General features: G+C 45.4%; 1 protein-coding gene across 2 annotated transcripts; it reads left to right on the forward strand.

Annotated features, from left to right (window-relative positions):
* On the forward strand, nt 1-14,450 carry hmgxb4a (HMG box domain containing 4a). 2 transcript variants are annotated; one of them, XM_087809911.1, is made up of 14 exons: nt 1-71; nt 204-295; nt 553-626; nt 702-808; nt 1,025-1,100; nt 1,955-2,521; nt 5,551-5,754; nt 5,830-6,008; nt 6,093-6,174; nt 6,237-6,301; nt 6,400-6,496; nt 11,462-11,625; nt 11,738-11,860; nt 14,236-14,450. In XM_087809911.1, exons 3-14 carry the CDS (start codon nt 590-592, stop codon nt 14,278-14,280), a joined length of 1,746 nt encoding a protein of 581 aa, XP_087666037.1. In that variant the 5' UTR covers nt 1-71; nt 204-295; nt 553-589; the 3' UTR covers nt 14,281-14,450. The 2 variants fall into 2 exon arrangements, with proteins under 2 accessions (XP_087666037.1, XP_087666036.1); XM_087809910.1 differs by having other exon boundaries at nt 702-838; nt 14,236-14,447.
* Nucleotides 14,451-27,784: the final 13,334 nt, after the last annotated feature.

Raw genomic sequence — 27,784 nt, forward strand, 5'->3', positions numbered from 1 at the left:
AGTGAGAAACCCGTTTGTGTACGTCCAAGACCAAGATGGCGCCCGGGCCCGCTTAAATTGAACACACAAAGGTACTTAAATGAAAGAAACACGCCATTAATACGAATGCCGATTCAAGACGATCACTCGAAGTGCACCTTCTGAGCGGATGAAGTCGTGAGGCGGGTTAAATTGTAATGCACGGTTCATTTTCCCACCCTCAGCGGAGCGGCGGCCTAGCTGTGTCGAAAGCACCGAGCTGTCCTGAGCGAAAGTAGCCGGCTCGGGGGTGGGCACCGCCGGCTGGAGGTTTCGGGTGAGTGAAAGGCAGGCGGTCGAATTGAACGTAGAAGGGGGTGTGTTTGTGCATCTTCACGAAAGTAGGCGGGAGTTTGTTAGTTTTACTATGTGTACTTGTTATTAGAAGTTCCTTATTTTAACCATTTATAGTCTAACTTGGATGTTTTAAACAGTGTTGATGTTTCTGTTATCACATGACTTTTAGTTACAACTCACGACTGTCTCTTATGTTGAACAGCTTTAAATTGTAACTTTGTCCTCTTGTATTTCCAGGTCAACAACCACTCGTCTTGACAGCGCCGAGAACACCATGGCTTATGAGGAACTGAAGAGTAAAGGAGGGATGGGTAATGTCACGTTTACATGTGTGCTCCCCGAGTGACCGCCGCCGCTCTGTTGAGTCTCAGGTCTTGTGTCTCCAGACTTCGCCATGGATGGGGAGCCTGGCCTGGTCGCCGGTCGCAGCCAGAGGGAGAAGAGACGCTCCTACAAGGACCTGCTCCGGGAGGAAGAAGAGATGGCCGCTGAGGTCCGCAAATCTTCCAAGAAACGAGCTAAAGTATGTTTTATGAGAGTAGAGATTAAGCCTCGAGTGGAATTGTAGTCAGGTATTGTATGTTAGCCTTCATTTATGTTCCTTACAGCTGTTTTATAATGTTACGAAAAGCTTCAAGTCGGACTAGAAATGTTATGTATTTTTGAATCACAAATATTTAGATTTACTAACAAACTTATTTCACTCTAGGACTCTGAGCTTTTCTTGCTGGGACCAGACGTGCACAAGAAGAAGAAGAAACACAGCGACGACTACTACTACAGAGGTTTGTTGCTTAAATACTAGGGATGGGTTTTGTTAAGGTTTTATCCAGTACTTTTGAAACGGTTTCGGTGCCGGAGACTGTGCTCAAGAATTTGAAACTTGTGATGCCAGTCAAACTGATTTTTGAGTGATTATTGAGATCATATCTATATATATATATATAATTGTTTTTTAATTTGTATTTTTATGAAAGGTTTATTTTTTATTTAATGGCTTAGTTTGGTTTGATTTGTTTTTTTGACTGTTTTCATCACTTCATAAGAAGGTTAGTTTGCAACGTGCATCAAGACAGCAATTGAATTCAAGAGCATCTGTGCTGGAAGTAAATAACACATAAAGAACATTGAAGTATTTGCCCAAAATGATCTTCGTCTGATTTCCGTGAAAAACTGATGATCAAAAAAACCCCTAGTGGGCGTCGGTGCAACAAACGACAAACCACAACCAGCATGTCTGCTGTGTGGAGGTTTTACACTGTGTGTGTCGAGCGTGTAAATATTGCATCGTGCGGAGGAAGCTTGCTGAACGGCTTTGACACGAAACACTTTAAATTTTAAACGGCTGTCGAAATATAATGAGTCATCGAGGCGATGAGGTTAACAGGCCTGAAGGCGACGCAAATAAACCGAAAAATGATCTGCCGATTCTTATTACCAAAATAACAGATTTCTGTGAAAGCGATGAGCCATAAGAGCCGATCACTATCAGTGATCGGCTCTTATGGCTCATCACTGACATCTACTATTTTGCAAGAACCGTGCAAGAACCGGTGCAGTTCAGGCCCATCCTAATTAAAAAAAACTTTTTTTTTCTTTCGATTTTTGCATGTTATTGATCTGTGACTGTGTTCCCCAGACCACGACGGGCTGGGCCCTCCTCCCCACAAGAAGAAGCACAAATCCCTGGATCGCTCCCCAACGCTGTCGTCGCCTTCGTCGTCCCACTCCACGGACACGGCCATGGGACTCCTGCAGGCCATCACCTCCCCCATGGCCACGGGTTCGGAGCCCAGCCCCAGCCTGCACAAGAAGCCCTCCTACCCCTCGTTCTCCTCGCACTCCTCCAAAGACCGCAAGCGCGAGGGAAGCAGTGGAAGCAAAAGCGGCCACTCCCTCTCTCACTCCCGTCCCTCGTCGTCTTCCTCCAAGAAACACTCGTCCTCCAAGTCTTCGCTGTTCCACGGCGGCTCCGCCAAAGAGGAGCCCCTGACGCTCCGGGAGGCCGACGGGCTGAAGATGAAACTCATCATGTCGCCGGAGAAAGAGGAGTCGGAGAGCTTCCCCGTCACCGCGCCGCACTCGTCCAAGGGCGTCAAGAAGGACAAGGACCGAGACCGGACGCACTCGTCAAAGTCGCCGAAGAAGAAACTACCTCAGAGTCGGGATCCGCTCCCGGTGGTGGGGAAGGAGGTGGAGGTGGAAGGTGAGTGGAATCACAAGGAATCTTTCACGTGTTTTTGTCGCTTCAAACGGACTTTGATAAAAGAATCATGTTGGAGAAGAGAGAGTGGGGGACATTTGTAAAAGTTTGTGTTACTTTTTCGTCGTTATAAGTAAGTGAGGTAAGACCAGGGTCAACAAAATGATACACAGTTAAAAATACTTTCTTTAAAAGGTCAACACAGTGACACAAAAAGCACAAATAAACAAGACTACGTTAAGATGACATTGACTCGTTTTAAAATAACATCAGCATTTAATGACCTTCATGTCTCACACAGTTCAGTAAAACTGGTGTAGAGGAGAAAATATTGAATACATGTTTAGTCACATGTCACAGCTAACAAGAAGTTAAATCTGCTAGTCGTACATGAGCGTAAAGTCATTATGGTAGATCAGAGTTGGTGTTAACATCTCAATCAATCAATCAATCAATCAATCAATCAATCAATCAATCTCCAGGTCTATCAGATCCTTCTGAGGATCCATTCAGGAGCGAGCTGTGGGAAGTAAAACTATGCTGTATCTCAAATCACATACTAGCGTACTCAAAGTTGGTATTTTTAGTGCGTAAGTGCGTCTCAATTCTTAGTATGCGAAATTTAGTGCACCATGCACACTACATTGTCACTAACACACCCACAAAACTGAGTATGGATCGATGGACACTAACCACCCTAAACTGCTCCATCTTAGTGACGTTTTAAACGGAAGTTACGTCATATATAAATACATATATATTCATATACTTCCAGGTGTATTTTCAGCAGCAGTAGGAGAACGACACATCTTCGCTGCTGATACCAGCTTAAATATCTCGCCAATATTTCGATTCTCATATTTTTTCTTTATTTCTTTTTCCAAACTTGCAAAACGTGCTGCCAGCAGGTGGCGATAGTGTTACTACAGCTGGTTGAAACATCGTTAAATAGTAGTAGAAGTAGAAGCTGTCGAGTCATTTCCTGTTAGTGTGTAGCAGCAGAGTTTGATTTGAGACAAACTATCTGTGGAGGATTAGTTACTAGTTAGTACGTACACTATCCTGATGATACTAACTTCTAGTATACTAAGAGAAGTATGTTTGAGACATACTATCTGTGGAGGATTAGTTAATAGTTAGTACGTACACTATCCTGATGAATACTAACTTCTAGTATACTAAGAAAAGTATGTTTGAGACATACTATCTGTGGAGGATTAGTTACTAGTTAGTACGTACACTATCCTGATGATACTAACTTCTAGTATACTAAGAGAAGTATGTTTGAGACATACTATCTGTGGAGGATTAGTTACTAGTTAGTACGTACACTATCCTGATGATACTAACTTCTAGTATACTAAGAGAAGTATGTTTGAGACATACTATCTGTGGAGGATTAGTTACTAGTTAGTACGTACACTATCCTGATGAATACTAACTTCTAGTATACTAAGAGAAGTATATTTGAGACATACTATCTGTGGAGGATTAGTTACTAGTTAGTACGTACACTATCCTGATGATACTAACTTCTAGTATACTAAGAGAAGTATGTTTGAGACATACTATCTGTGGAGGATTAGTTACTAGTTAGTACGTACACTATCCTGATGAATACTAACTTCTAGTATACTAAGAGAAGTATGTTTGAGACATACTATCTGTGGAGGATTAGTTACTAGTTAGTACGTACACTATCCTGATGATACTAACTTCTAGTATACTAAGAGAAGTATGTTTGAGACATACTATCTGTGGAGGATTAGTTAATAGTTAGTACGTACACTATCCTGATGAATACTAACTTCTAGTATACTAAGAGAAGTATGTTTGAGACATACTATCTGTGGAGGATTAGTTACTAGTTAGTATGTACACTATCCTGATGCATACTAACTTCTAGTATACTAAGAGAAGTATGTTTGAGACATACTATCTGTGGAGGATTAGTTACTAGTTAGTACGTACACTATCCTGATGATACTAACTTCTAGTATACTAAGAGAAGTATGTTTGAGACATACTATCTGTGGAGGATTAGTTACTAGTTAGTACGTACACTATCCTGATGATGCTAACTTCTAGTGTACTAAGAGAAGTATGTTTGAGACATACTATCTGTGGAGGATTAGTTACTAGTTAGTACGAACACTGTCCTGATGATACTAACTTCTAGTATACTAAGAGAAGTGTGTGATTTGAGACATACTATCTGTGGAGGATTAGTTACTAGTTAGTACGTACACTATCCTGATGCATACTAACTTCTAGTATACTAAGAGAAGTATGTTTGAGACATACTATCTGTGGAGGATTAGTTACTAGTTAGTACATACACTATCCTGATGCATACTAACTTCTAGTATACTAAGAGAAGTATGTTTGAGACATACTATCTGTGGAGGATTAGTTACTAGTTAGTACGTACACGATCCTGATGCATACTAACTTCTAGTATACTAAGAGAAGTATGTTTGAGACATACTATCTGTGGAGGATTAGTTACTAGTTAGTACGAACACTATCCTGATGATACTAACTTCTAGTATACTAAGAGAAGTATGTTTGAGACATACTATCTGTGGAGGATTAGTTACTAGTTAGTACGTACACTATCCTGATGATACTAACTTCTAGTATACTAAGAGAAGTATCGTCAGAGCTTCTCTACTTTGTCTTTACATGCAAACCTGCTGCTTGTGTTTGGTGAGAACAGAAGGTTGAACTGATTTTATTAGACGTTATTATTGGATGTAAAGGAAGTTTGGAACTCACAGTACGTCTGGTTGTGAGCCTGCATCGTGCATGTTTGGATTATATCCAGTCTTATCGAAGATTTTTTACATGAAGGCACTGGATACACAAGGTCAATATGCATTTAAAAAAAAGAGGCAAGTCTAAACATGTACACATGAAACATGTGGATAAATGGAGGAAAATGAAATGAGATTCAAACTGTTAATCGTTCTTGATTTAAAGTCATATTTATCCGACAGTAAAAAGGTTGATATTTGCCGGTGTGTCGTCAGGTCACTACGGCGGAGGCTTGGGCGACGACAGCTCCTCGTCGGGGGCGGAGCTGGAGGCCGGAGAACTGGTCATCGACGACTCCTACACTCACTTGTCCAAGAAGAAGAAGAAGAGCAAGAAGAGCAAGAAGAAGAAGGACAAGGAGAAAGACCGAGACAAAGAGAAGAGCGGGAAGGATAAGAAACACAGCAAAACCAGCGGAGGCGAGTTTAAGAAAAAGGGTGAGACGTGTCTCTTGAGGACTGACCTCTGACCTCTTGACCCTCTTCCCCCCCCAGACTCGTCCAAGAGCCACGGCCACGGTCACTCCGGACACCCCACCGTCACGCACAGCGCCGTCGGCCCCATGTACGCCATGGGCACGCCACTGCCTCAGCACCACCACCACGGCGGAGAGGCCCCGGAGAAGAAGAAGAAGAAGGACAAGGAGGACCGAGACAAGCATGACAAGGACAAGGTGAGACCCGGTGGACCCGGTTCGACCCGGTGGACCCGGTTCGACCCGCGGGCCTCGTTGTAACGTTTTTGTCTGGTGTCTCAGCCGAAGAAGAAGAACACGACGGCCTATCAGGTGTTCTGTAAGGAGTACCGGGTCAACATTAACGCGGAGCAGCCTGGACTCGGTACCAACACACAACTGGTGACGACAAACTTGAACGCACAACTAAAACTGTGTCTCTTTTAGTCTTTGGTGAGCTGAGCAAGAAGCTGGCGGAGGTGTGGAAGGCAATGCCTGAGAAAGACAAACTGGTGTGTGTTTTTTTTCTTGTGGCGTTTGCTGCCTTTGTGTGTGTTTCTAACAGGTGTGTGTGTGTGTGTGTGTGTGTGTGTGTGTGTGTGTGTGGCAGGTGTGGAAACAGAAGGCTCAGTATCTGCAGCACAAGCAGAACAAAGCTGAGGCAACGACGGTGAAACAGAAGAGCTCGAGTGAGAACAAGAGCAAAGGTTCGTGTGAAGTTTATGTTGATACAATACAGAGTCAACGTTACCATGTACTGTGATAGTGTAGTAACAAGTATATATGTGTAGTATTGTTGAGTACTTGACTCTGGTGTTGTGATAGTGCAGTAACAAGTATATATGTGTAGTATTGTCCAGTACTTGACTCTGGTGTTGTGATAGTGTAGTAACAAGTATATATGTGTGTAGTATTGTTGAGTACTTGACTCTGGTGTTGTGATAGTGCAGTAACAAGTATATATGTGTAGTATTGTCCAGTACTTGACTCTGGTGTTGTGATAGTGTAGTAACAAGTATATATGTGTAGTATTGTCCAGTACTTGACTCTGGTGTTGTGATAGTGTAGTAACAAGTATATATGTGTAGTATTGTCCAGTACTTGACTCTGGTGTTGTGATAGTGTAGTAACAAGTATATATGTGTAGTATTGTCCAGTACTTGACTCTGGTGTTGTGATAGTGTAGTAACAAGTATATATGTGTAGTATTGTCCAGTACTTGACTCTGGTGTTGTGATAGTGTAGTAACAAGTATATATGTGTAGTATTGTTGAGTACTTGACTCTGGTGTTGTGATAGTGCAGTAACAAGTATATATGTGTAGTATTGTCCAGTACTTACTCTGGTGTTGTGATAGTGTAGTAACAAGTATATATGTGTAGTATTGTCCAGTACTTACTCTGGTGTTGTGATAGTGTAGTAACAAGTATATATGTGTAGTATTGTCCAGTACTTGACTCTGGTGTTGTGATAGTGTAGTAACAAGTATATATGTGTAGTATTGTCCAGTACTTGACTCTGGTGTTGTGATAGTGTAGTAACAAGTATATATGTGTAGTATTGTCCAGTACTTGACTCTGGTGTTGTGATAGTGTAGTAACAAGTGTATATGTGTAGTATTGTCCAGTACTTGACTCTGGTGTTGTGATAGTGTAGTAACAAGTATATATGTGTAGTATTGTTGAGTACTTGACTCTGGTGTTGTGATAGTGCAGTAACAAGTATATATGTGTAGTATTGTCCAGTACTTGACTCTGGTGTTGTGATAGTGTAGTAACAAGTATATATGTGTAGTATTGTCCAGTACTTGACTCTGGTGTTGTGATAGTGTAGTAACAAGTATATATGTGTAGTATTGTCCAGTACTTGACTCTGGTGTTGTGATAGTGTAGTAACAAGTATATATGTGTAGTATTGTCCAGTACTTGACTCTGGTGTTGTGATAGTGTAGTAACAAGTATATATGTGTAGTATTGTCCAGTACTTGACTCTGGTGTTGTGATAGTGTAGTAACAAGTATATATGTGTAGTATTGTCCAGTACTTGACTCTGGTGTTGTGATAGTGTAGTAACAAGTATATATGTGTAGTATTGTCCAGTACTTGACTCTGGTGTTGTGATAGTGTAGTAACAAGTATATATGTGTAGTATTGTCCAGTACTTGACTCTGGTGTTGTGATAGTGTAGTAACAAGGATATATGTGTAGTATTGTCCAGTACTTGACTCTGGTGTTGTGATAGTGTAGTAACAAGTATATATGTGTAGTATTGTTGAGTACTTGACTCTGGTGTTGTGATAGTGTAGTAACAAGGATATATGTGTAGTATTGTCCAGTACTTGACTCTGGTGTTGTGATAGTGTAGTAACAAGGATATATGTGTAGTATTGTCCAGTACTTGACTCTGGTGTTGTGATAGTGTAGTAACAAGTATATATATGTGTAGTATTGTCCAGTACTTGACTCTGGTGTTGTGATAGTGTAGTAACAAGGATATATGTGTAGTATTGTCCAGTACTTGACTCTGGTGTTGTGATAGTGTAGTAACAAGGATATATGTGTAGTATTGTCCAGTACTTGACTCTGGTGTTGTGATAGTGTAGTAACAAGTATATATATGTGTAGTATTGTCCAGTACTTGACTCTGGTGTTGTGATAGTGTAGTAACAAGGATATATGTGTAGTATTGTCCAGTACTTGACTCTGGTGTTGTGATAGTGTAGTAACAAGTATATATATGTGTAGTATTGTCCAGTACTTGACTCTGGTGTTGTGATAGTGTAGTAACAAGTATATATGTGTAGTATTGTCCAGTACTTGACTCTGGTGTTGTGATAGTGTAGTAACATGGATATATGTGTAGTATTGTCCAGTACTTGACTCTGGTGTTGTGATAGTGTAGTAACAAGTATATATATGTGTAGTATTGTCCAGTACTTGACTCTGGTGTTGTGATAGTGTAGTAACAAGTATATATGTGTAGAATTGTCCAGTACTTGACTCTGGTGTTGTGATAGTGTAGTAACAAGTATATATGTGTAGAATTGTCCAGTACTTGACTCTGGTGTTGTGATAGTGTAGTAACAAGTATATATGTGTAGAATTGTCCAGTACTTGACTCTGGTGTTGTGATAGTGTAGTAACAAGTATATATGTGTAGTATTGTCCAGTACTTGACTCTGGTGTTGTGATAGTGTAGTAACAAGTATATATGTGTAGTATTGTCCAGTACTTGACTCTGGTGTTGTGATAGTGTAGTAACAAGTATATATGTGTAGAATTGTCCAGTACTTGACTCTGGTGTTGTGATAGTGTAGTAACAAGTGTATATGTGTAGTATTGTCCAGTACTTGACTCTGGTGTTGTGATAGTGTAGTAACAAGTATATATGTGTAGTATTGTCCAGTACTTGACTCTGGTGTTGTGATAGTGTAGTAACAAGTGTATATGTGTAGTATTGTCCAGTACTTGACTCTGGTGTTGTGATAGTGTAGTAACAAGTATATATGTGTAGTATTGTCCAGTACTTGACTCTGGTGTTGTGATAGTGTAGTAACAAGTATATATGTGTAGAATTGTCCAGTACTTGACTCTGGTGTTGTGATAGTGTAGTAACAAGTATATATGTGTAGTATTGTCCAGTACTTGACTCTGGTGTTGTGATAGTGTAGTAACAAGTATATATGTGTAGTATTGTCCAGTACTTGACTCTGGTGTTGTGATAGTGTAGTAACAAGTATATATGTGTAGTATTGTCCAGTACTTGACTCTGGTGTTGTGATAGTGTAGTAACAAGGATATATGTGTAGTATTGTCCAGTACTTGACTCTGGTGTTGTGATAGTGTAGTAACAAGTATATATGTGTAGTATTGTCCAGTACTTGACTCTGGTGTTGTGATAGTGTAGTAACAAGTATATATGTGTAGTATTGTCCAGTACTTGACTCTGGTGTTGTGATAGTGTAGTAACAAGTATATATGTGTAGTATTGTCCAGTACTTGACTCTGGTGTTGTGATAGTGTAGTAACAAGTATATATGTGTAGTATTGTCCAGTACTTGACTCTGGTGTTGTGATAGTGTAGTAACAAGTATATATGTGTAGAATTGTCCAGTACTTGACTCTGGTGTTGTGATAGTGTAGTAACAAGTATATATGTGTAGTATTGTCCAGTACTTGACTCTGGTGTTGTGATAGTGTAGTAACAAGTGTATATGTGTAGTATTGTCCAGTACTTGACTCTGGTGTTGTGATAGTGTAGTAACAAGTATATATGTGTAGTATTGTCCAGTACTTGACTCTGGTGTTGTGATAGTGTAGTAACAAGTATATATGTGTAGTATTGTCCAGTACTTGACTCTGGTGTTGTGATAGTGTAGTAACAAGTATATATGTGTAGAATTGTCCAGTACTTGACTCTGGTGTTGTGATAGTGTAGTAACAAGTATATATGTGTAGTATTGTCCAGTACTTGACTCTGGTGTTGTGATAGTGTAGTAACAAGTGTATATGTGTAGTATTGTCCAGTACTTGACTCTGGTGTTGTGATAGTGTAGTAACAAGTATATATGTGTAGTATTGTCCAGTACTTGACTCTGGTGTTGTGATAGTGTAGTAACAAGTATATATGTGTAGTATTGTCCAGTACTTGACTCTGGTGTTGTGATAGTGTAGTAACAAGTATATATGTGTAGTATTGTCCAGTACTTGACTCTGGTGTTGTGATAGTGTAGTAACAAGTATATATGTGTAGTATTGTCCAGTACTTGACTCTGGTGTTGTGATAGTGTAGTAACAAGTATATATGTGTAGTATTGTCCAGTACTTGACTCTGGTGTTGTGATAGTGTAGTAACAAGTATATATGTGTAGTATTGTCCAGTACTTGACTCTGGTGTTGTGATAGTGTAGTAACAAGTATATATGTGTAGTATTGTCCAGTACTTGACTCTGGTGTTGTGATAGTGTAGTAACAAGTATATATGTGTAGTATTGTCCAGTACTTGACTCTGGTGTTGTGATAGTGTAGTAACAAGTATATATGTGTAGTATTGTCCAGTACTTGACTCTGGTGTTGTGATAGTGTAGTAACAAGTATATATGTGTAGTATTGTCCAGTACTTGACTCTGGTGTTGTGATAGTGTAGTAACAAGTATATATGTGTAGTATTGTCCAGTACTTGACTCTGGTGTTGTGATAGTGTAGTAACAAGTATATATGTGTAGTATTGTCCAGTACTTGACTCTGGTGTTGTGATAGTGTAGTAACAAGTATATATGTGTAGTATTGTCCAGTACTTGACTCTGGTGTTGTAGTATTTACAGACCACATGACTCTTGACAAAGTAGTAACTGCTTTTATTTGTTGCTTTTAACCAAAATATGTCCAAACATCAGCTATAAAAGCTGCTGGACTCACTGTATCCTCTCGTCCTCAGTCAACTCTCTCGCAGGAATTGTTTTAAGCTGCGGAGGATGTAAAAACCGCTGCCATCTAGTGGCCGGAAGTTTTATTTCAAAACAAAGATGGATATTTTAAAAGTTTATTGCAATATAATCCATAAAATAACTATCGGAAAAAATTGATTTAATTTATTCATGTCAAAAGATATGTTTACACCTTCAGTAGCACGAGGTCACATGATCCTCGCTCACCTGTTCATCTCCGTCACAGTGGTCGCCGCGGGAACCGTCATGGTGTCGCCGAGCAGAGCGCCGGCCGCGCTGTCCCTCTCTCCCGCCCGCGTGCCAGACGTTGATCCCATCGACGCCGCCGCTCACCTGCAGCTGCTCGGAGAGTCGCTGTCGCTGATTGGTCACCGGCTGCAGGAGACGGAGGTCGCGACCCCTGCACACCAGCAGCGTCCAGCTGTTCAGCAGTTAAGTTAACGTGTGTGTGTGTGTGTGTGTGTGTGTGTGTGTGTGTGTGTGTGTGTGTGTGTGTGTTCAGGGGATGGTGGCCGTGTCCGGGAGCCTGTCCGTCCTGCTGGACTCCATCTTGTGTGCCCTCGGCCCGCTGACCTGCCTCACGGCTCAGATCCCGCAGCTCAACGGCTGCCCTCGCAACGTCCTGGTCAGTCCTGGTCCTCCTCAGGTCCTCATGAGTGTGTGACCAGTGTGTGTTACCAGTGTGTGTGACCAGTGTGTGTGTGACCAGTGTGTGTGTGTGACCAGTGTGTGTGACCAGTGTGTGTGACCAGTGTGTGTGTGACCAGTGTGGGTGACCAGTGTGGGTGACCAGTGTGTGTGACCAGTGTGTGTGTGACCAGTGTGTGTGTGACCTGTGTGTGTGTGACCTGTGTGTGTGTGACCAGTGTGTGTGACCAGTGTGTGTGACCTGTGTGTGTGACCAGTGTGTGTGACCTGTGTGTGTGACCTGTGTGTGTGACCTGTGGGTGACCAGTGTGTGTGTGACCAGTGTGTGTGTGACCAGTGTGTGTGTGACCAGTGTGTGTGACCAGTGTGTGTGACCAGTGTGTGTGTGTGACCAGTGTGTGTGTGTGACCAGTGTGTGTGTGTGACCAGTGTGTGTGTGACCAGTGTGTGTAACCAGTGTGTGTGTGACCAGTGTGTGTGACCAGTGTGTGTGACCTGTGTGTGTGTGACCTGTGTGTGTGTGACCAGTGTGTGTGTGTGACCAGTGTGTGTGTGTGACCAGTGTGTGTGTGTGACCAGTGTGTGTGTGTGACCAGTGTGTGTGTGACCAGTGTGTGTAACCAGTGTGTGTAACCAGTGTGTGTGTAACCAGTGTGTGTGTGACCAGTGTGTGTGTGACCAGTGTGTGTAACCAGTGTGTGTAACCAGTGTGTGTGACCAGTGTGTGTGACCAGTGTGTGTGACCAGTGTGTGTGACCAGTGTGTGTAACCAGTGTGTGTGACCAGTGTGTGTGACCAGTGTGTGTAACCAGTGTGTGTGACCAGTGTGTGTGTGTGACCAGTGTGTGTGACCAGTGTGTGTGACCAGTGTGTGTAACCAGTGTGTGTAACCAGTGTGTGTGTGTGACCAGTGTGTGTAACCAGTGTGTGTAACCAGTGTGTGTAACCAGTGTGTGTAACCAGTGTGTGTGTGTAACCAGTGTGTGTAACCAGTGTGTGTGTGTGACCAGTGTGTGTAACCAGTGTGTGTAACCAGTGTGTGTGACCAGTGTGTGTAACCAGTGTGTGTGTGTGACCAGTGTGTGTGACCAGTGTGTGTAACCAGTGTGTGTAACCAGTGTGTGTGACCAGTGTGTGTGACCAGTGTGTGTAACCAGTGTGTGTGACCAGTGTGTGTGTGACCAGTGTGTGTGACCAGTGTGTGTGACCTGTGCGTGTGACCAGTGTGTGTGTGACCAGTGTGTGTGTGACCAGTGTGTGTGACCAGTGTGTGTGACCTGTGCGTGTGACCAGTGTGTGTGACCAGTGTGTGTAACCAGTGTGTGTGACCAGTGTGTGTAACCTGTGTGTGTGTGACCAGTGTGTGTGACCAGTGTGTGTGACCAGTGTGTGTGACCTGTGTGTGTGACCAGTGTGTGTGTGACCAGTGTGTGTGACCAGTGTGTGTGTGACCAGTGTGTGTGACCAGTGTGTGTGACCTGTGCGTGTGACCAGTGTGTGTGTGACCAGTGTGTGTGTGACCAGTGTGTGTGACCAGTGTGTGTGACCTGTGTGTGTGACCAGTGTGTGTGTGACCAGTGTGTGTGACCAGTGTGTGTGACCTGTGTGTGTGACCAGTGTGTGTGTGACCAGTGTGTGTGACCAGTGTGTGTGACCAGTGTGTGTGACCTGTGTGTGTGACCTGTGTGTGTGACCAGTGTGTGTGTGACCAGTGTGTGTGACCAGTGTGTGTGACCAGTGTGTGTGTGACCAGTGTGTGTGTGACCAGTGTGTGTAACCAGTGTGTGTGACCAGTGTGTGTGACCAGTGTGTGTGACCAGTGTGTGTGACCAGTGTGTGTGTGACCAGTGTGTGTGACCAATGTGTGTGTGACCAGTGTGTGTAACAAGTGTGTGTGTGACCAGTGTGTGTGACCAGTGTGTGTAACCAGTGTGTGTGACCAGTGTGTGTGTGACCAGTGTGTGTGACCAGTGTGTGTGACCAGTGTGTGTGACCAGTGTGTGTGACCAGTGTGTGTGTGACCAGTGTGTTTGTGACCAGTGTGTGTGACCAGTGTGTGTGACCAGTGTGTGTGTGACCAGTGTGTGTGTGACCAATGTGTGTGACCAGTGTGTGTGACCAGTGTGTGTGTGACCAGTGTGTGTGACCAGTGTGTGTGTGACCAGTGTGTGTAACCAGTGTGTAACCAGTGTGTGTGACCTGTGTGTGTAACCAGTGTGTAACCAGTGTGTGTGACCTGTGTGTGTAACCAGTGTGTAACCAGTGTGTGTGACCTGTGTGTGTAACCAGTGTGTAACCAGTGTGTGTGACCTGTGTGTGTAACCAGTGTGTAACCAGTGTGTGTCTCCACAGTCCAACACGCTGGACAACATCGCCTACATCATGCCCGGACTGTGACCCTCTTTTTATCGTCGCACATTCCTGCCCCCCGAGGATTTTAACTGAAGGATCATGGGATTGTTTTTAAGCTCAATCATGTGTTTTTATTCTCGTGGACCAAGTTTCTCTGAAGCACATCTTTTGTTGTAAATAGATTTTTCTGCTGGTGTCCTTGTGTTTTAGATCTGCTGTGTCTCAACACAATAAACTTTTATCAGCTTTTTTAAATCAACTTTAATATTTACTACGTTTCAAACGGATACTTGGTTTTAGGAAAACATTATGACCTTTATTTTTAGCGTCGTAGCAGTAGTTGAACTTCATGAAGGTAAGAACGCTCAGACACTTACAGCATTTTATTTTTTAACACGAGTATTTGTTAATACAACAGAATACATTTCTTATAACATTGGTATAAAAGTTATACTGCTGTATGAACAAAGTAGTACATACAGCGATATTAGTGAGTTAATACAACGTTATTCATTTGACGACACCTTAGTGTCTGTTAAAGTATTTACTATTAAAGTTAATAATTTTACTCCACATTAAACATGAATATATTGAATATATTCTATATTTATAATATAAAGTGAATTCTTCAGGCCTGTTAAATGTGTCTGTGCTGCAGTAGATGGTCTTTACATCTATTCTTACGCTCTAAAATGATGATCGAGCTTTTTATTAAAAAGTAAAAAAAAAACAACAGGTTGGTGAAGATAAAAAAAAAAAAAGTCGCGAGTTGATGACGTCACGAGACGTAGTTCATATTTAAAACAAAATGTTATAAATAAAGCTTGACAATAACTTGACAATAACACTTTAAATCAGTTTCTACGACACGAGAAACATTTTCAAACACGGCTGCTTCACTGAGTGTCTCGCAACAGCGCCCTCTTCCGGTCGCTTTGCGTCACTCCAGTTACGCGCGTCCTCCGGCGTGACTCATCAGTCTGCGGCGGCTAAAGTAAGTAAAGGTAAGTCATTTTTATTAAGACGTTTCTATTTGTTCAGGCTTTTCCTTGATTTTCTGGAACTCCTGTTGTGTTATCAGTTTTATCTTGATCTTTAAATTATATACTTATACAAGTATAAAGGTTACAGTAGAGTGTGTGACCAGCAGGTGGAGCTAAAGGTCACAGTAGAGTGTGTGACCAGCAGGTGGAGCTAAAGTTCACAGTAGAGTGTGTGACCAGCAGGTGGAGCTAAAGTTCACAGTATAGTGTGTGACCAGCAGGTGGTGCTAAAGGTCACAGTAGAGTGTGTGACCAGCAGGTGGAGCTAAAGGTCACAGTAGAGTGTGTGACCAGCAGGTGGAGCTAAAGGTCACAGTAGAGTGTGTGACCAGCAGGTGGAGCTAAAGGTCACAGTATAGTGTGTGACCAGCAGGTGGAGCTAAAGTTCACAGTATAGTGTGTGACCAGCAGGTGGAGCTAAAGTTCACAGTATAGTGTGTGACCAGCAGGTGGTGCTAAAGGTCACAGTAGAGTGTGTGACCAGCAGGTGGAGCTAAAGGTCACAGTATAGTGTGTGACCAACAGGTGGAGCTAAAGGTCACAGTAGAGTGTGTGACCAGCAGGTGGAGCTAAAGTTCACAGTAGAGTGTGTGACCAGCAGGTGGAGCTAAAGTTCACAGTAGAGTGTGTGACCAGCAGGTGGAGCTAAAGTTCACAGTAGAGTGTGTGACCAGCAGGTGGAGCTAAAGTTCACAGTATAGTGTGTGACCAGCAGGTGGAGCTAAAGTTCACAGTATAGTGTGTGACCAGCAGGTGGAGCTAAAGTTCACAGTATAGTGTGTGACCAGCAGGTGGAGCTAAAGTTCACAGTATAGTGTGTGACCAGCAGGTGGAGCTAAAGGTCACAGTAGAGTGTGTGACCAGCAGGTGGAGCTAAAGGTCACAGTATAGTGTGTGACCAGCAGGTGGAGCTAAAGTTCACAGTATAGTGTGTGACCAGCAGGTGGAGCTAAAGGTCACAGTAGAGTGTGTGACCAGCAGGTGGAGCTAAAGTTCACAGTATAGTGTGTGACCAGCAGGTGGAGCTAAAGTTCACAGTATAGTGTGTGACCAGCAGGTGGAGCTAAAGTTCACAGTATAGTGTGTGACCAGCAGGTGGAGCTAAAGTTCACAGTATAGTGTGTGACCAGCAGGTGGAGCTAAAGTTCACAGTATAGTGTGTGACCAGCAGGTGGAGCTAAAGTTCACAGTAGAGTGTGTGACCAGCAGGTGGAGCTAAAGTTCACAGTAGAGTGTGTGACCAGCAGGTGGAGCTAAAGGTCACAGTAGAGTGTGTGACCAGCAGGTGGAGCTAAAGGTCACAGTAGAGTGTGTGACCAGCAGGTGGAGCTAAAGGTCACAGTAGAGTGTGTGACCAGCAGGTGGAGCTAAAGTTCACAGTATAGTGTGTGACCAGCAGGTGGAGCTAAAGGTCACAGTATAGTGTGTGACCAGCAGGTGGAGCTAAAGGTCACAGTAGAGTGTGTGACCAGCAGGTGGAGCTAAAGGTCACAGTAGAGTGTGTGACCAGCAGGTGGAGCTAAAGGTCACAGTATAGTGTGTGACCAGCAGGTGGAGCTAAAGGTCACAGTAGAGTGTGTGACCAGCAGGTGGAGCTAAAGGTCACAGTAGAGTGTGTGACCAGCAGGTGGAGCTAAAGGTCACAGTATAGTGTGTGACCAGCAGGTGGAGCTAAAGGTCACAGTAGAGTGTGTGACCAGCAGGTGGAGCTAAAGGTCACAGTATAGTGTGTGACCAGCAGGTGGAGCTAAAGTTCACAGTAGAGTGTGTGACCAGCAGGTGGAGCTAAAGTTCACAGTAGAGTGTGTGACCAGCAGGTGGAGCTAAAGGTCACAGTATAGTGTGTGACCAGCAGGTGGAGCTAAAGGTCACAGTAGAGTGTGTGACCAGCAGGTGGAGCTAAAGTTCACAGTAGAGTGTGTGACCAGCAGGTGGAGCTAAAGGTTACAGTAGAGTGTGTGACCAGCAGGTGGAGCTAAAGTTCACAGTAGAGTGTGTGACCAGCAGGTGGTGCTAAAGGTCACAGTATAGTGTGTGACCAGCAGGTGGAGCTAAAGGTCACAGTAGAGTGTGTGACCAGCAGGTGGAGCTAAAGGTCACAGTAGAGTGTGTGACCAGCAGGTGGAGCTAAAGTTCACAGTATAGTGTGTGACCAGCAGGTGGAGCTAAAGGTCACAGTATAGTGTGTGACCAGCAGGTGGAGCTAAAGGTCACAGTATAGTGTGTGACCAGCAGGTGGAGCTAAAGGTCACAGTATAGTGTGTGACCAGCAGGTGGAGCTAAAGGTCACAGTATAGTGTGTGACCAGCAGGTGGAGCTAAAGGTCACAGTATAGTGTGTGACCAGCAGGTGGAGCTAAAGGTCACAGTAGAGTGTGTGACCAGCAGGTGGAGCTAAAGGTCACAGTAGAGTGTGTGACCAGCAGGTGGAGCTAAAGGTCACAGTATAGTGTGTGACCAGCAGGTGGAGCTAAAGGTCACAGTAGAGTGTGTGACCAGCAGGTGGAGCTAAAGGTCACAGTATAGTGTGTGACCAGCAGGTGGAGCTAAAGTTCACAGTAGAGTGTGTGACCAGCAGGTGGAGCTAAAGTTCACAGTAGAGTGTGTGACCAGCAGGTGGAGCTAAAGGTCACAGTATAGTGTGTGACCAGCAGGTGGAGCTAAAGGTCACAGTAGAGTGTGTGACCAGCAGGTGGAGCTAAAGTTCACAGTAGAGTGTGTGACCAGCAGGTGGAGCTAAAGGTTACAGTAGAGTGTGTGACCAGCAGGTGGAGCTAAAGTTCACAGTAGAGTGTGTGACCAGCAGGTGGTGCTAAAGGTCACAGTATAGTGTGTGACCAGCAGGTGGAGCTAAAGGTCACAGTAGAGTGTGTGACCAGCAGGTGGAGCTAAAGGTCACAGTAGAGTGTGTGACCAGCAGGTGGAGCTAAAGGTCACAGTATAGTGTGTGACCAGCAGGTGGAGCTAAAGGTCACAGTAGAGTGTGTGACCAGCAGGTGGAGCTAAAGGTCACAGTATAGTGTGTGACCAGCAGGTGGAGCTAAAGGTCACAGTATAGTGTGTGACCAGCAGGTGGAGCTAAAGGTCACAGTAGAGTGTGTGACCAGCAGGTGGAGCTAAAGGTCACAGTATAGTGTGTGACCAGCAGGTGGAGCTAAAGGTCACAGTATAGTGTGTGACCAGCAGGTGGAGCTAAAGTTCACAGTAGAGTGTGTGACCAGCAGGTGGTGCTAAAGGTCACAGTATAGTGTGTGACCAGCAGGTGGAGCTAAAGGTCACAGTAGAGTGTGTGACCAGCAGGTGGAGCTAAAGTTCACAGTAGAGTGTGTGACCAGCAGGTGGTGCTAAAGGTCACAGTATAGTGTGTGACCAGCAGGTGGAGCTGTCAACACACCTGCTGCTCCTCACACGTCTGTGACTGTTAGAGGTGAGAAGAAGATGGACGCTCGTGCACGACCTTCCCGCCAAGAGACACACGTGTGGATCGATCAGTGAGAGAGTCTGTGAGTGATCACGTGATCACAGGTTAGTTTGAGAGAGATATTGAATAATAATGTTGCATCTTCATCTTCATCTTCATCATGATGATGATCATCATCATCTTCATCTTCATCATCAGCTTCATCTTCATCTTCATCTTCATCTTCATCATGATGATGATCATCATCATCTTCATCCTCATCCTCATCATCATCATGATGATCTTCATCTTCATCATCATCATCTTCATCTTCTTCATCATCTTCATCATCTTCATCTTCTTCATCATCTTCATCATGATGATCATCATCTTCATCTTCATCATCATCTTCATCTTCATCATGATCATCATCATCATCATCATCATCTTCATCCTCATCATCATCATGATGATCTTCATCTTCATCTTCATCATCATCATCTTCATCATGATGATCATCATCTTCATCTTCATCATCATCATCATCTTCATCATGATCATCATCATCATCATGATGATCATCATCTTCATCTTCATCTTCATCTTCATCTTCATCTTCATCATGATCATGATCATGATCATGATCATGATCATCATCATCATCATCATCTTCATCATCATCATCATCATCATCATCTTCATCATGATGATCATCATCTTCATCTTCATCATCATCATCATCTTCATCATGATCATCATCATCATCATCATCATCATCATCTTCATCATCATCTTCATCATCATCATCATCATCATCATCATCATCATCATCATCATCATCTTCATCTTCATCATGATCATCATCATCATCATCATCATCATCTTCATCCTCATCATCATCATGATGATCTTCATCTTCATCTTCATCATGTTGATCTTCATCTTCATCATCATCATCTTTATCCTCATCCTCATCATCATCATGATGATCATCATCTTCATCTTCATCATCATCATCATCATCATCATCATCATCATCTTCATCTTCTTCATCATCTTCATCTTCATCTTCATCATGATGATCATCATCTTCATCTTCATCCTCATCCTCATCATCATTATGATGATCTTCATCTTCATCATCATCATCTTCATCTTCATCATCATCATCTTCATCATGATGATCATCATCTTCATCTTCATCATCATCTTCATCTTCATCTTCATCTTCATCATCATCATCATCATCATCATCATCATCATCTTCATCTTCTTCATCATCTTCATCTTCATCTTCATCATGATGATCATCATCTTCATCTTCATCTTCATCTTCCGTCCGTCATTCAATCATCCCATCCGTCCATCATTCATTTCTTCGTCCATCATTCCATCACACAATCTTAGATACGAGATGTTTCATGACAGATATGTTTGAATCAGGGACGGACGAGTCTCTACAGCTTCACTCAGATGAACCAGAGGAACCAGAAGAACCAGAAGAACCAGAGGAACCAGAGGAACCAGAAGAACCAGAAGAACCAGAAGAACCAGAGGAACCAGAAGAACCAGAAGAACCAGAAGAACCAGAAGAACCAGAAGAACCAGAAGAACCTGAGGAACCAGAGGAACCAGAGGAACCAAAAGAACCAGAAGAACCAGAAGAACCAGAAGAACCAGAAGAACCAGAAGAACCAGAAGAACCTGAGGAACCAGAAGAACCAGAAGAACCAGAAGAACCAGAGGAACCAAAAGAACCAGAAGAACCAGAAGAACCAGAAGAACCAGAAGAACCAGAAGAACCAGAAGAACCAGAAGAACCAGAGGAACCAGAAGAACCAGAAGAACCCAAGGAACCCGAGGAACCTCCTGCTGTGACTCTAGAGTGAGTTGCGAGCACGAGTCCTGAGGAGCACCTGCTGCCTCAGGTGATCACTCACGCTCTCGTTCCCCGACACTTGGAAATGTCGCCGATCATCTCGTCGGCAGGAACACCAGAGTCCAGCTGAGCTGCTGGACCGTCATGTGACTCACGAGCCATCAATTACCCAGCAGCCCCGGAGGACTGATGATGGACGAGGGTTACCTGGGACGAACCCGTCTGTCGCGAGTCCATCAGGTGATCCAGAGGTCCTGCTGTCGAGACCAAACTTTATTCTGCTGAGATTAGTTTGAAGTGTCTGATGAATATTCATGAGCGGCTGCAGCTGCTGACGCATATTAATGACATCATCATCGTCAGCCTGTCGTCTCTTCCTCGGCTCGGGTTGTTGGTTCAACGCCTTTGAAGCATCAAAGCTTTTTAAAGGATTTTTTAATCTCGTTTATGTCAATCATTTCCATAATTAGGTTGACATTGTTTTTGAATCAGAATCTTAAAGTACAGTATTTGACTTTTTACTTTGTTTTCTTTTTTTTATGATACTTTTAATTGTTTTGTTGTTTTTTTTAACCAAAAATGGCGTTTTTCAATATTTTCATTTGTTTTTTATTATTTTTACATTTTCTTTTAGTTTTTCTGTACTTTAAATCTACTTTTATTCAGAATGTATTTTAAATATATATTTTAAAAAAACAACTAAATGTTTTGTAATGATTTTACTTCATTTCATTTTAATTAAAATTTTCTTTTATTACGTTTTTTATTTTTATTATTAGTATTATTTTTGATTATTGATTATTATCTTTCTTTATGTGTTATTTTCTCGACTTTAATGTCATTATTGATTGAAATTATTTTATTTTCTATTTATTTAAATATTTCAACTTTAACTTTTTAAAATTTTTCAATTTAATGATAAAAAATCAGAAAATACTTTTAACGAAAACGATTAAATTTGATGATGAAAAAACCCCCAAAAATGTTCAATAAAAACACAATAATATTCAAATATAAACTTCTGTCACATGTTGTTCTTCACGCTTTCTTCTCGACCTTTGACCTCCACATGTGACGCCGGCCCCGGGCTCCTGGACCGGGTCGCTCCTGGACCGGGTCTCTCCTGGACCGGGTCTCTCCTGGACCGGGTCGCTCCTGGACCGGGTCTCTCCTGGACCGGGTCGCTCCTGGACCGGGTCTCTCCTGGACCGGGTCTCTCCTGGACCGGGTCGCCCCTGGACCGGGTCTCTCCTGGACCGGGTCTCTCCTGGACCGGGTCTCTCCTGGACCGGGTCGCCCCTGGACCGGGTCTCTCCTGGACCGGGTCGCTCCTGGACCGGGTCTCTCCTGGACCGGGTCTCTCCTGGACCGGGTCGCCCCTGGACCGGGTCTCTCCTGGACCGGGTCTCTCCTGGACCGGGTCTCTCCTGGACCGGGTCTCTCCTGGACCGGGTCGCTCCTGGACCGGGTCTCTCCTGGACCGGGTCTCTCCTGGACCGGGTTGCCCCTGGACCGGGTCTCTCCTGGACCGGGTCTCTCCTGGACCGGGTCGCTCCTGGACCGGGTCTCTCCTGGACCGGGTCTCTCCTGGACCGGGTCTCTCCTGGAGCGGATCTCTCCTGGACCGGGTCGCTCCTGGACCGGGTCTCTTCTGGAGCGGGTCTCTCCTGGAGCGGGTCTCTCCTGGAGCGGGTCTCTCCTGGACCGGGTCTCTCCTGGAGCGGATCTCTTCTGGACCGGGTCTCTCCTGGACCGGGTCTCTCCTGGAGCGGATCTCTCCTGGACCGGGTCTCTTCTGGACCGGGTCGCTCCTGGACCGGGTCTCTTCTGGACCGGGTCGCTCCTGGACCGGGTCTCTCCTGGACCGGGTCGCCCCTGGACCAGGTCTCTCCTGGACCGGGTCTCTCCTGGAGCGGGTCTCTCCTGGACTGGGTCTCTCCTGGACCGGGTCGCTCCTGGACCGGGTCTCTCCTGGACCGGGTCTCTCCTGGACCGGGTCGCTCCTGGACCGGGTCTCTCCTGGACCGGGTCTCTCCTGGACCAGGTCGCTCCTGGACCGGGTCTCTCCTGGACCGGGTCTCTCCTGGACCAGGTCGCTCCTGGACCGGGTCTCTCCTGGACCGGGTCTCTCCTGGAGCGGATCTCTCCTGGACCGGGTCTCTCCTGGACCGGGTCTCTCCTGGAGCGGATCTCTTCTGGACCGGGTCTCTCCTGGACCGGGTCTCTCCTGGAGCGGATCTCTCCTGGACCGGGTCTCTTCTGGACCGGGTCGCTCCTGGACCGGGTCTCTTCTGGACCGGGTCGCTCCTGGACCGGGTCTCTCCTGGACCGGGTCTCTCCTGGACCGGGTCTCTCCTGGAGCGGGTCTCTCCTGGACTGGGTCTCTCCTGGACCGGGTCGCTCCTGGACCGGGTCTCTCCTGGACCGGGTCTCTCCTGGACCGGGTCGCTCCTGGACCGGGTCTCTCCTGGACCGGGTCTCTCCTGGACCAGGTCGCTCCTGGACCGGGTCTCTCCTGGACCGGGTCTCTCCTGGACCAGGTCGCTCCTGGACCGGGTCTCTCCTGGACCGGGTCTCTCCTGGACCGGGTCTCTCCTGGACCGGGTCTCTCCTGGCGATGGTTATTTGTGAGGCTCTGGAGGTCGAGGCGTGGCTGGAGATCAGGGTTTGAATCTCGTGAAGAATAATTGTGTGTTTCGTCTCAACTCTTGAACAAATACTTATGACATCATGAACAAATAGAAGAAAATAAATATTCTGCTGTATCATGACGTCAGGAATCCATCTTGAGTGACAGGTGCGAGGACACGCCCACTTCTCAAAGTGCTCTTAATAGGAGCCTCTTAGCATCGACAGCGGGACCTCTCTCTCCACTCGGCCCTGAGACCCCAATTAAACTCCCGCGTCCTTGAACGCGTCCTCTTCAGCTCCCGCCGAGACATCAGCGCCTGATTCATTCTCTGCTGCAGGGCATGATGGGAAATCGATGCCACGAGCGTTCGTTGCTTTGTTCGTCGTCGTGTACATCCTTGACTCCGCCCACTTTACTGCATTACTTCTGTATACATTAGTACCTCAGCCTTTGAAAATAACGAATCGTTTCAATCATGATACTTCAGTTTTATTACTATAATGTTACTATTTCTATATTACTAGTACTTTTTTTTGTATTTTTACCTTATATTTTTTGTAAGTTTTTATACAAGCGAAGTAATGGGATATAAAAGTAATCAGGTCAAAATACAAATACACGAGTACTAAAAAGTAATGGGATATAAAAGTAATCAGGTCAAAATACAAATACACAAGTACTAAAAAGTAATGGGATATAAAAGTAATCAGGTCAAAATACAAATACACAAGTACTAAAAAGTAATGGGATATAAAAGTAATCAGGTCAAAATACAAATACACAAGTACTAAAAAGTAATGGGATATAAAAGTAATCAGGTCAAAATACAAATACACGAGTACTAAAAAGTAATGGGATATAAAAGTAATCAGGTCAAAATACAAATACACAAGTACTAAAAAGTAATGGGATATAAAAGTAATCAGGTCAAAATACAAATACACGAGTACTAAAAAGTAATGGGATATAAAAGTAATCAGGTCAAAATACAAATACACGAGTACTAAAAAGTAATGGGATATAAAAGTAATCAGGTCAAAATACAAATACACAAGTACTAAAAAGTAATGGGATATAAAAGTAATCAGGTCAAATTACAAATACACACTTTTCTTCTAATACTCGTGAGACTGGAGGATATAAAAGTATTTCTCAGGACCTGAAGGATGTTCATTAATCCTCAGACGAAGGTTCTGGTCCAAGGACGAGTGTCTCGAGGCGAACGACTCTGATCGTTAACGGACGCTCAGGTGCGGCGCTGCCCCCGGTGGAGCCTCCAGCTCACTGCGCTCATGTGTGAGTGTTGAGGGTCAGAACTTAACAGACGATCACATGTGACGTGTGACCCTCGTCGCCTCCTCCTCACTCTCCTCACTCTCCTCACTCTCCTCACTCTCCTCACTCTCCTCACTCTCCTCGCTCTCCTCACTCTCCTCACTCTCCTCACTCTCCTCACTCTCTTCACTCTCCTCACTCTCCTCACTCTCCTCACTCTCCTCACTCTCCTCACTCTCCTCACTCTCCTCACTCTCCTCACTCTCTTCACTCTCCTCACTCTCCTCACGTTCTCACTCTCCTCACTCTCCTCACTCTCCTCACTCTCCTCACTCTCCTCACTCTCCTCACTCTCCTCACGTTCTCACTCTCCTCACTCTCCTCACTCTCCTCACTCTCCTCACTCTCCTCACTCTCTTCACTCTCCTCGCTCTCCTCACTCTCCTCACTCTCCTCACTCTCTTCACTCTCTTCACTCTCCTCACTCTCCTCACTCTCCTCACTCTCCTCACTCTCCTCACTCTCTTCACTCTCCTCACTCTCCTCACTCTCCTCACTCTCCTCACTCTCCTCACTCTCTTCACTCTCCTCGCTCTCCTCACTCTCCTCACTCTCCTCACTCTCTTCACTCTCTTCACTCTCCTCACTCTCCTCACTCTCCTCACTCTCCTCACTCTCTTCACTCTCTTCACTCTCCTCACTCTCCTCACTCTCCTCACTCTCCTCACTCTCCTCACTCTCTTCACTCTCCTCACTCTCCTCACTCTCCTCGCTCTCCTCACTCTCTTCACTCTCCTCACTCTCCTCACTCTCTTCACTCTCCTCACTCTCTTCACTCTCCTCACTCTCCTCACTCTCCTCGCTCTCCTTGCTCTCCTCACTCTCTTCACTCTCCTCACTCTCCTCGCTCCCCTCACTCTCCTCACTCTCCTCACTCTCTTCACTCTCTTCACTCTCCTCACTCTCCTCACTCTCTTCACTCTCCTCACTCTCCTCACTCTCCTCACTCTCCTCACTCTCTTCACTCTCCTCGCTCTCCTCGCTCTCCTCGCTCTCCTCACTCTCCTCACTCTCCTCACTCTCTTCACTCTCCTCACTCTCTTCACTCTCCTCACTCTCCTCACTCTCCTCACTCTCTTCACTCTCCTCACTCTCCTCACTCTCCTCACTCTCCTCACTCTCTTCACTCTCCTCACTCTCCTCACTCTCCTCACTCTCTTCACTCTCCTCACTCTCCTCACTCTCCTCACTCTCCTCACTCTCTTCACTCTCCTCACTCTCCTCACTCTCCTCGCTCTCCTCACTCTCCTCACTCTCTTCACTCTCCTCACTCTCCTCACTCTCCTCGCTATCCTCGCTCTCCTCGCTCCCCTCACTCTCCTCACGTTCTCACTCTCCTCGCACTCCTCGCTCTCCTCACTCTCCTCACATTCTCACTCTCCTCACGTTCTCACTCTCCCCACGTTCTCACTCTCCTCACTCTCCTCGCTCTCCTCACTCTCCTCACTCTCCTCAAGTTCTCACTCTCCTCACTCTCCTCGCTCTCCTCGCTCTCCTCACTCTCCTCACTCTCCTCACTCTCCTCACGTTCTCACTCTCCTCACTCTCCTCACTCTCCTCACGTTCTCACTCTCCTCACTCTCCTCACTCTCCTCACTCTCCTCGCACTCCTCGCTCTCCTCACTCTCCTCACATTCTCACTCTCCTCACTCTCCTCACTCTCCTCACTCTCTTCACTCTCCTCACTCTCCTCACTCTCCTCACTCTCCTCACTCTCTTCACTCTCCTCACTCTCCTCACTCTCCTCGCTCTCCTCACTCTCCTCACTCTCTTCACTCTCCTCACTCTCCTCACTCTCCTCGCTATCCTCGCTCTCCTCGCTCCCCTCACTCTCCTCACGTTCTCACTCTCCTCGCACTCCTCGCTCTCCTCACTCTCCTCACATTCTCACTCTCCTCACGTTCTCACTCTCCCCACGTTCTCACTCTCCTCACTCTTCTCGCTCTCCTCACTCTCCTCACTCTCCTCAAGTTCTCACTCTCCTCACTCTCCTCGCTCTCCTCGCTCTCCTCACTCTCCTCACTCTCCTCACTCTCCTCACGTTCTCACTCTCCTCACTCTCCTCACTCTCCTCACGTTCTCACTCTCCTCACTCTCCTCACTCTCCTCACTCTCCTCGCACTCCTCGCTCTCCTCACTCTCCTCACATTCTCACTCTCCTCACGTTCTCACTCTCCTCACGTTCTCACTCTCCTCGCTCCCCTCACTCTCATCGCTCTCCTCACTCTTCTCACGTTCTAACTCACCTCACTCTCCTCGCTCTCCTCACTCTCCTCGCTCTCCTCACTCTCCTCGCTCTCCTCGCTCTCCTCACTCTCCTCACTCTCCTCGCTCTCCTCACTCTCCTCGCTCTCCTCACTCTCCTCACTCTCCTCACTCTTCTCACGTTCTCACTCTCCTCGCTCTTCTCACGTTCTCACTCTCCTCGCTCTCCTCACTCTCCTCGCTCTCCTCGCTCTCCTCACTCTCCTCACTCTCCTCACTTTCTTACTCTCCTCGCTCTCCTCACTCTCCTCACGTTCTCACTCTCCTCGCACTCCTCGCTCTCCTCACTCTCCTCACATTCTCACTCTCCTCACGTTCTCACTCTCCCCACGTTCTCACTCTCCTCACTCTCCTCGCTCTCCTCACTCTCCTCACTCTCCTCAAGTTCTCACTCTCCTCACTCTCCTCGCTCTCCTCGCTCTCCTCACTCTCCTCACTCTCCTCACTCTCCTCACGTTCTCACTCTCCTCACTCTCCTCACGTTCTCACTCTCCTCACTCTCCTCGCACTCCTCGCTCTCCTCACTCTCCTCACATTCTCACTCTCCTCACGTTCTCACTCTCCTCACGTTCTCACTCTCCTCGCTCCCCTCACTCTTCTCACGTTCTAACTCACCTCACTCTCCTCGCTCTCCTCACTCTCCTCGCTCTCCTCACTCTCCTCGCTCTCCTCGCTCTCCTCACTCTCCTCACTCTCCTCGCTCTCCTCACTCTCCTCGCTCTCCTCACTCTCCTCACTCTCCTCACTCTTCTCACGTTCTCACTCTCCTCACTCTTCTCACGTTCTCACTCACCTCACTCTCCTCGCTCTCCTCACTCTCCTCGCTCTCCTCACTCTCCTCGCTCTCCTCGCTCTCCTCACTCTCCTCACTCTCCTCGCTCTCCTCACTCTCCTCGCTCTCCTCACTCTCCTCACTCTCCTCACTCTTCTCACGTTCTCACTCTCCTCGCTCTTCTCACGTTCTCACTCTCCTCGCTCTCCTCACTCTCCTCGCTC

This window comes from Callionymus lyra, chromosome 15 (genome assembly GCF_982586985.1).
Source record: "Callionymus lyra chromosome 15, fCalLyr1.hap1.1, whole genome shotgun sequence".
Lineage (NCBI taxonomy): Eukaryota > Metazoa > Chordata > Actinopteri > Syngnathiformes > Callionymidae > Callionymus > Callionymus lyra.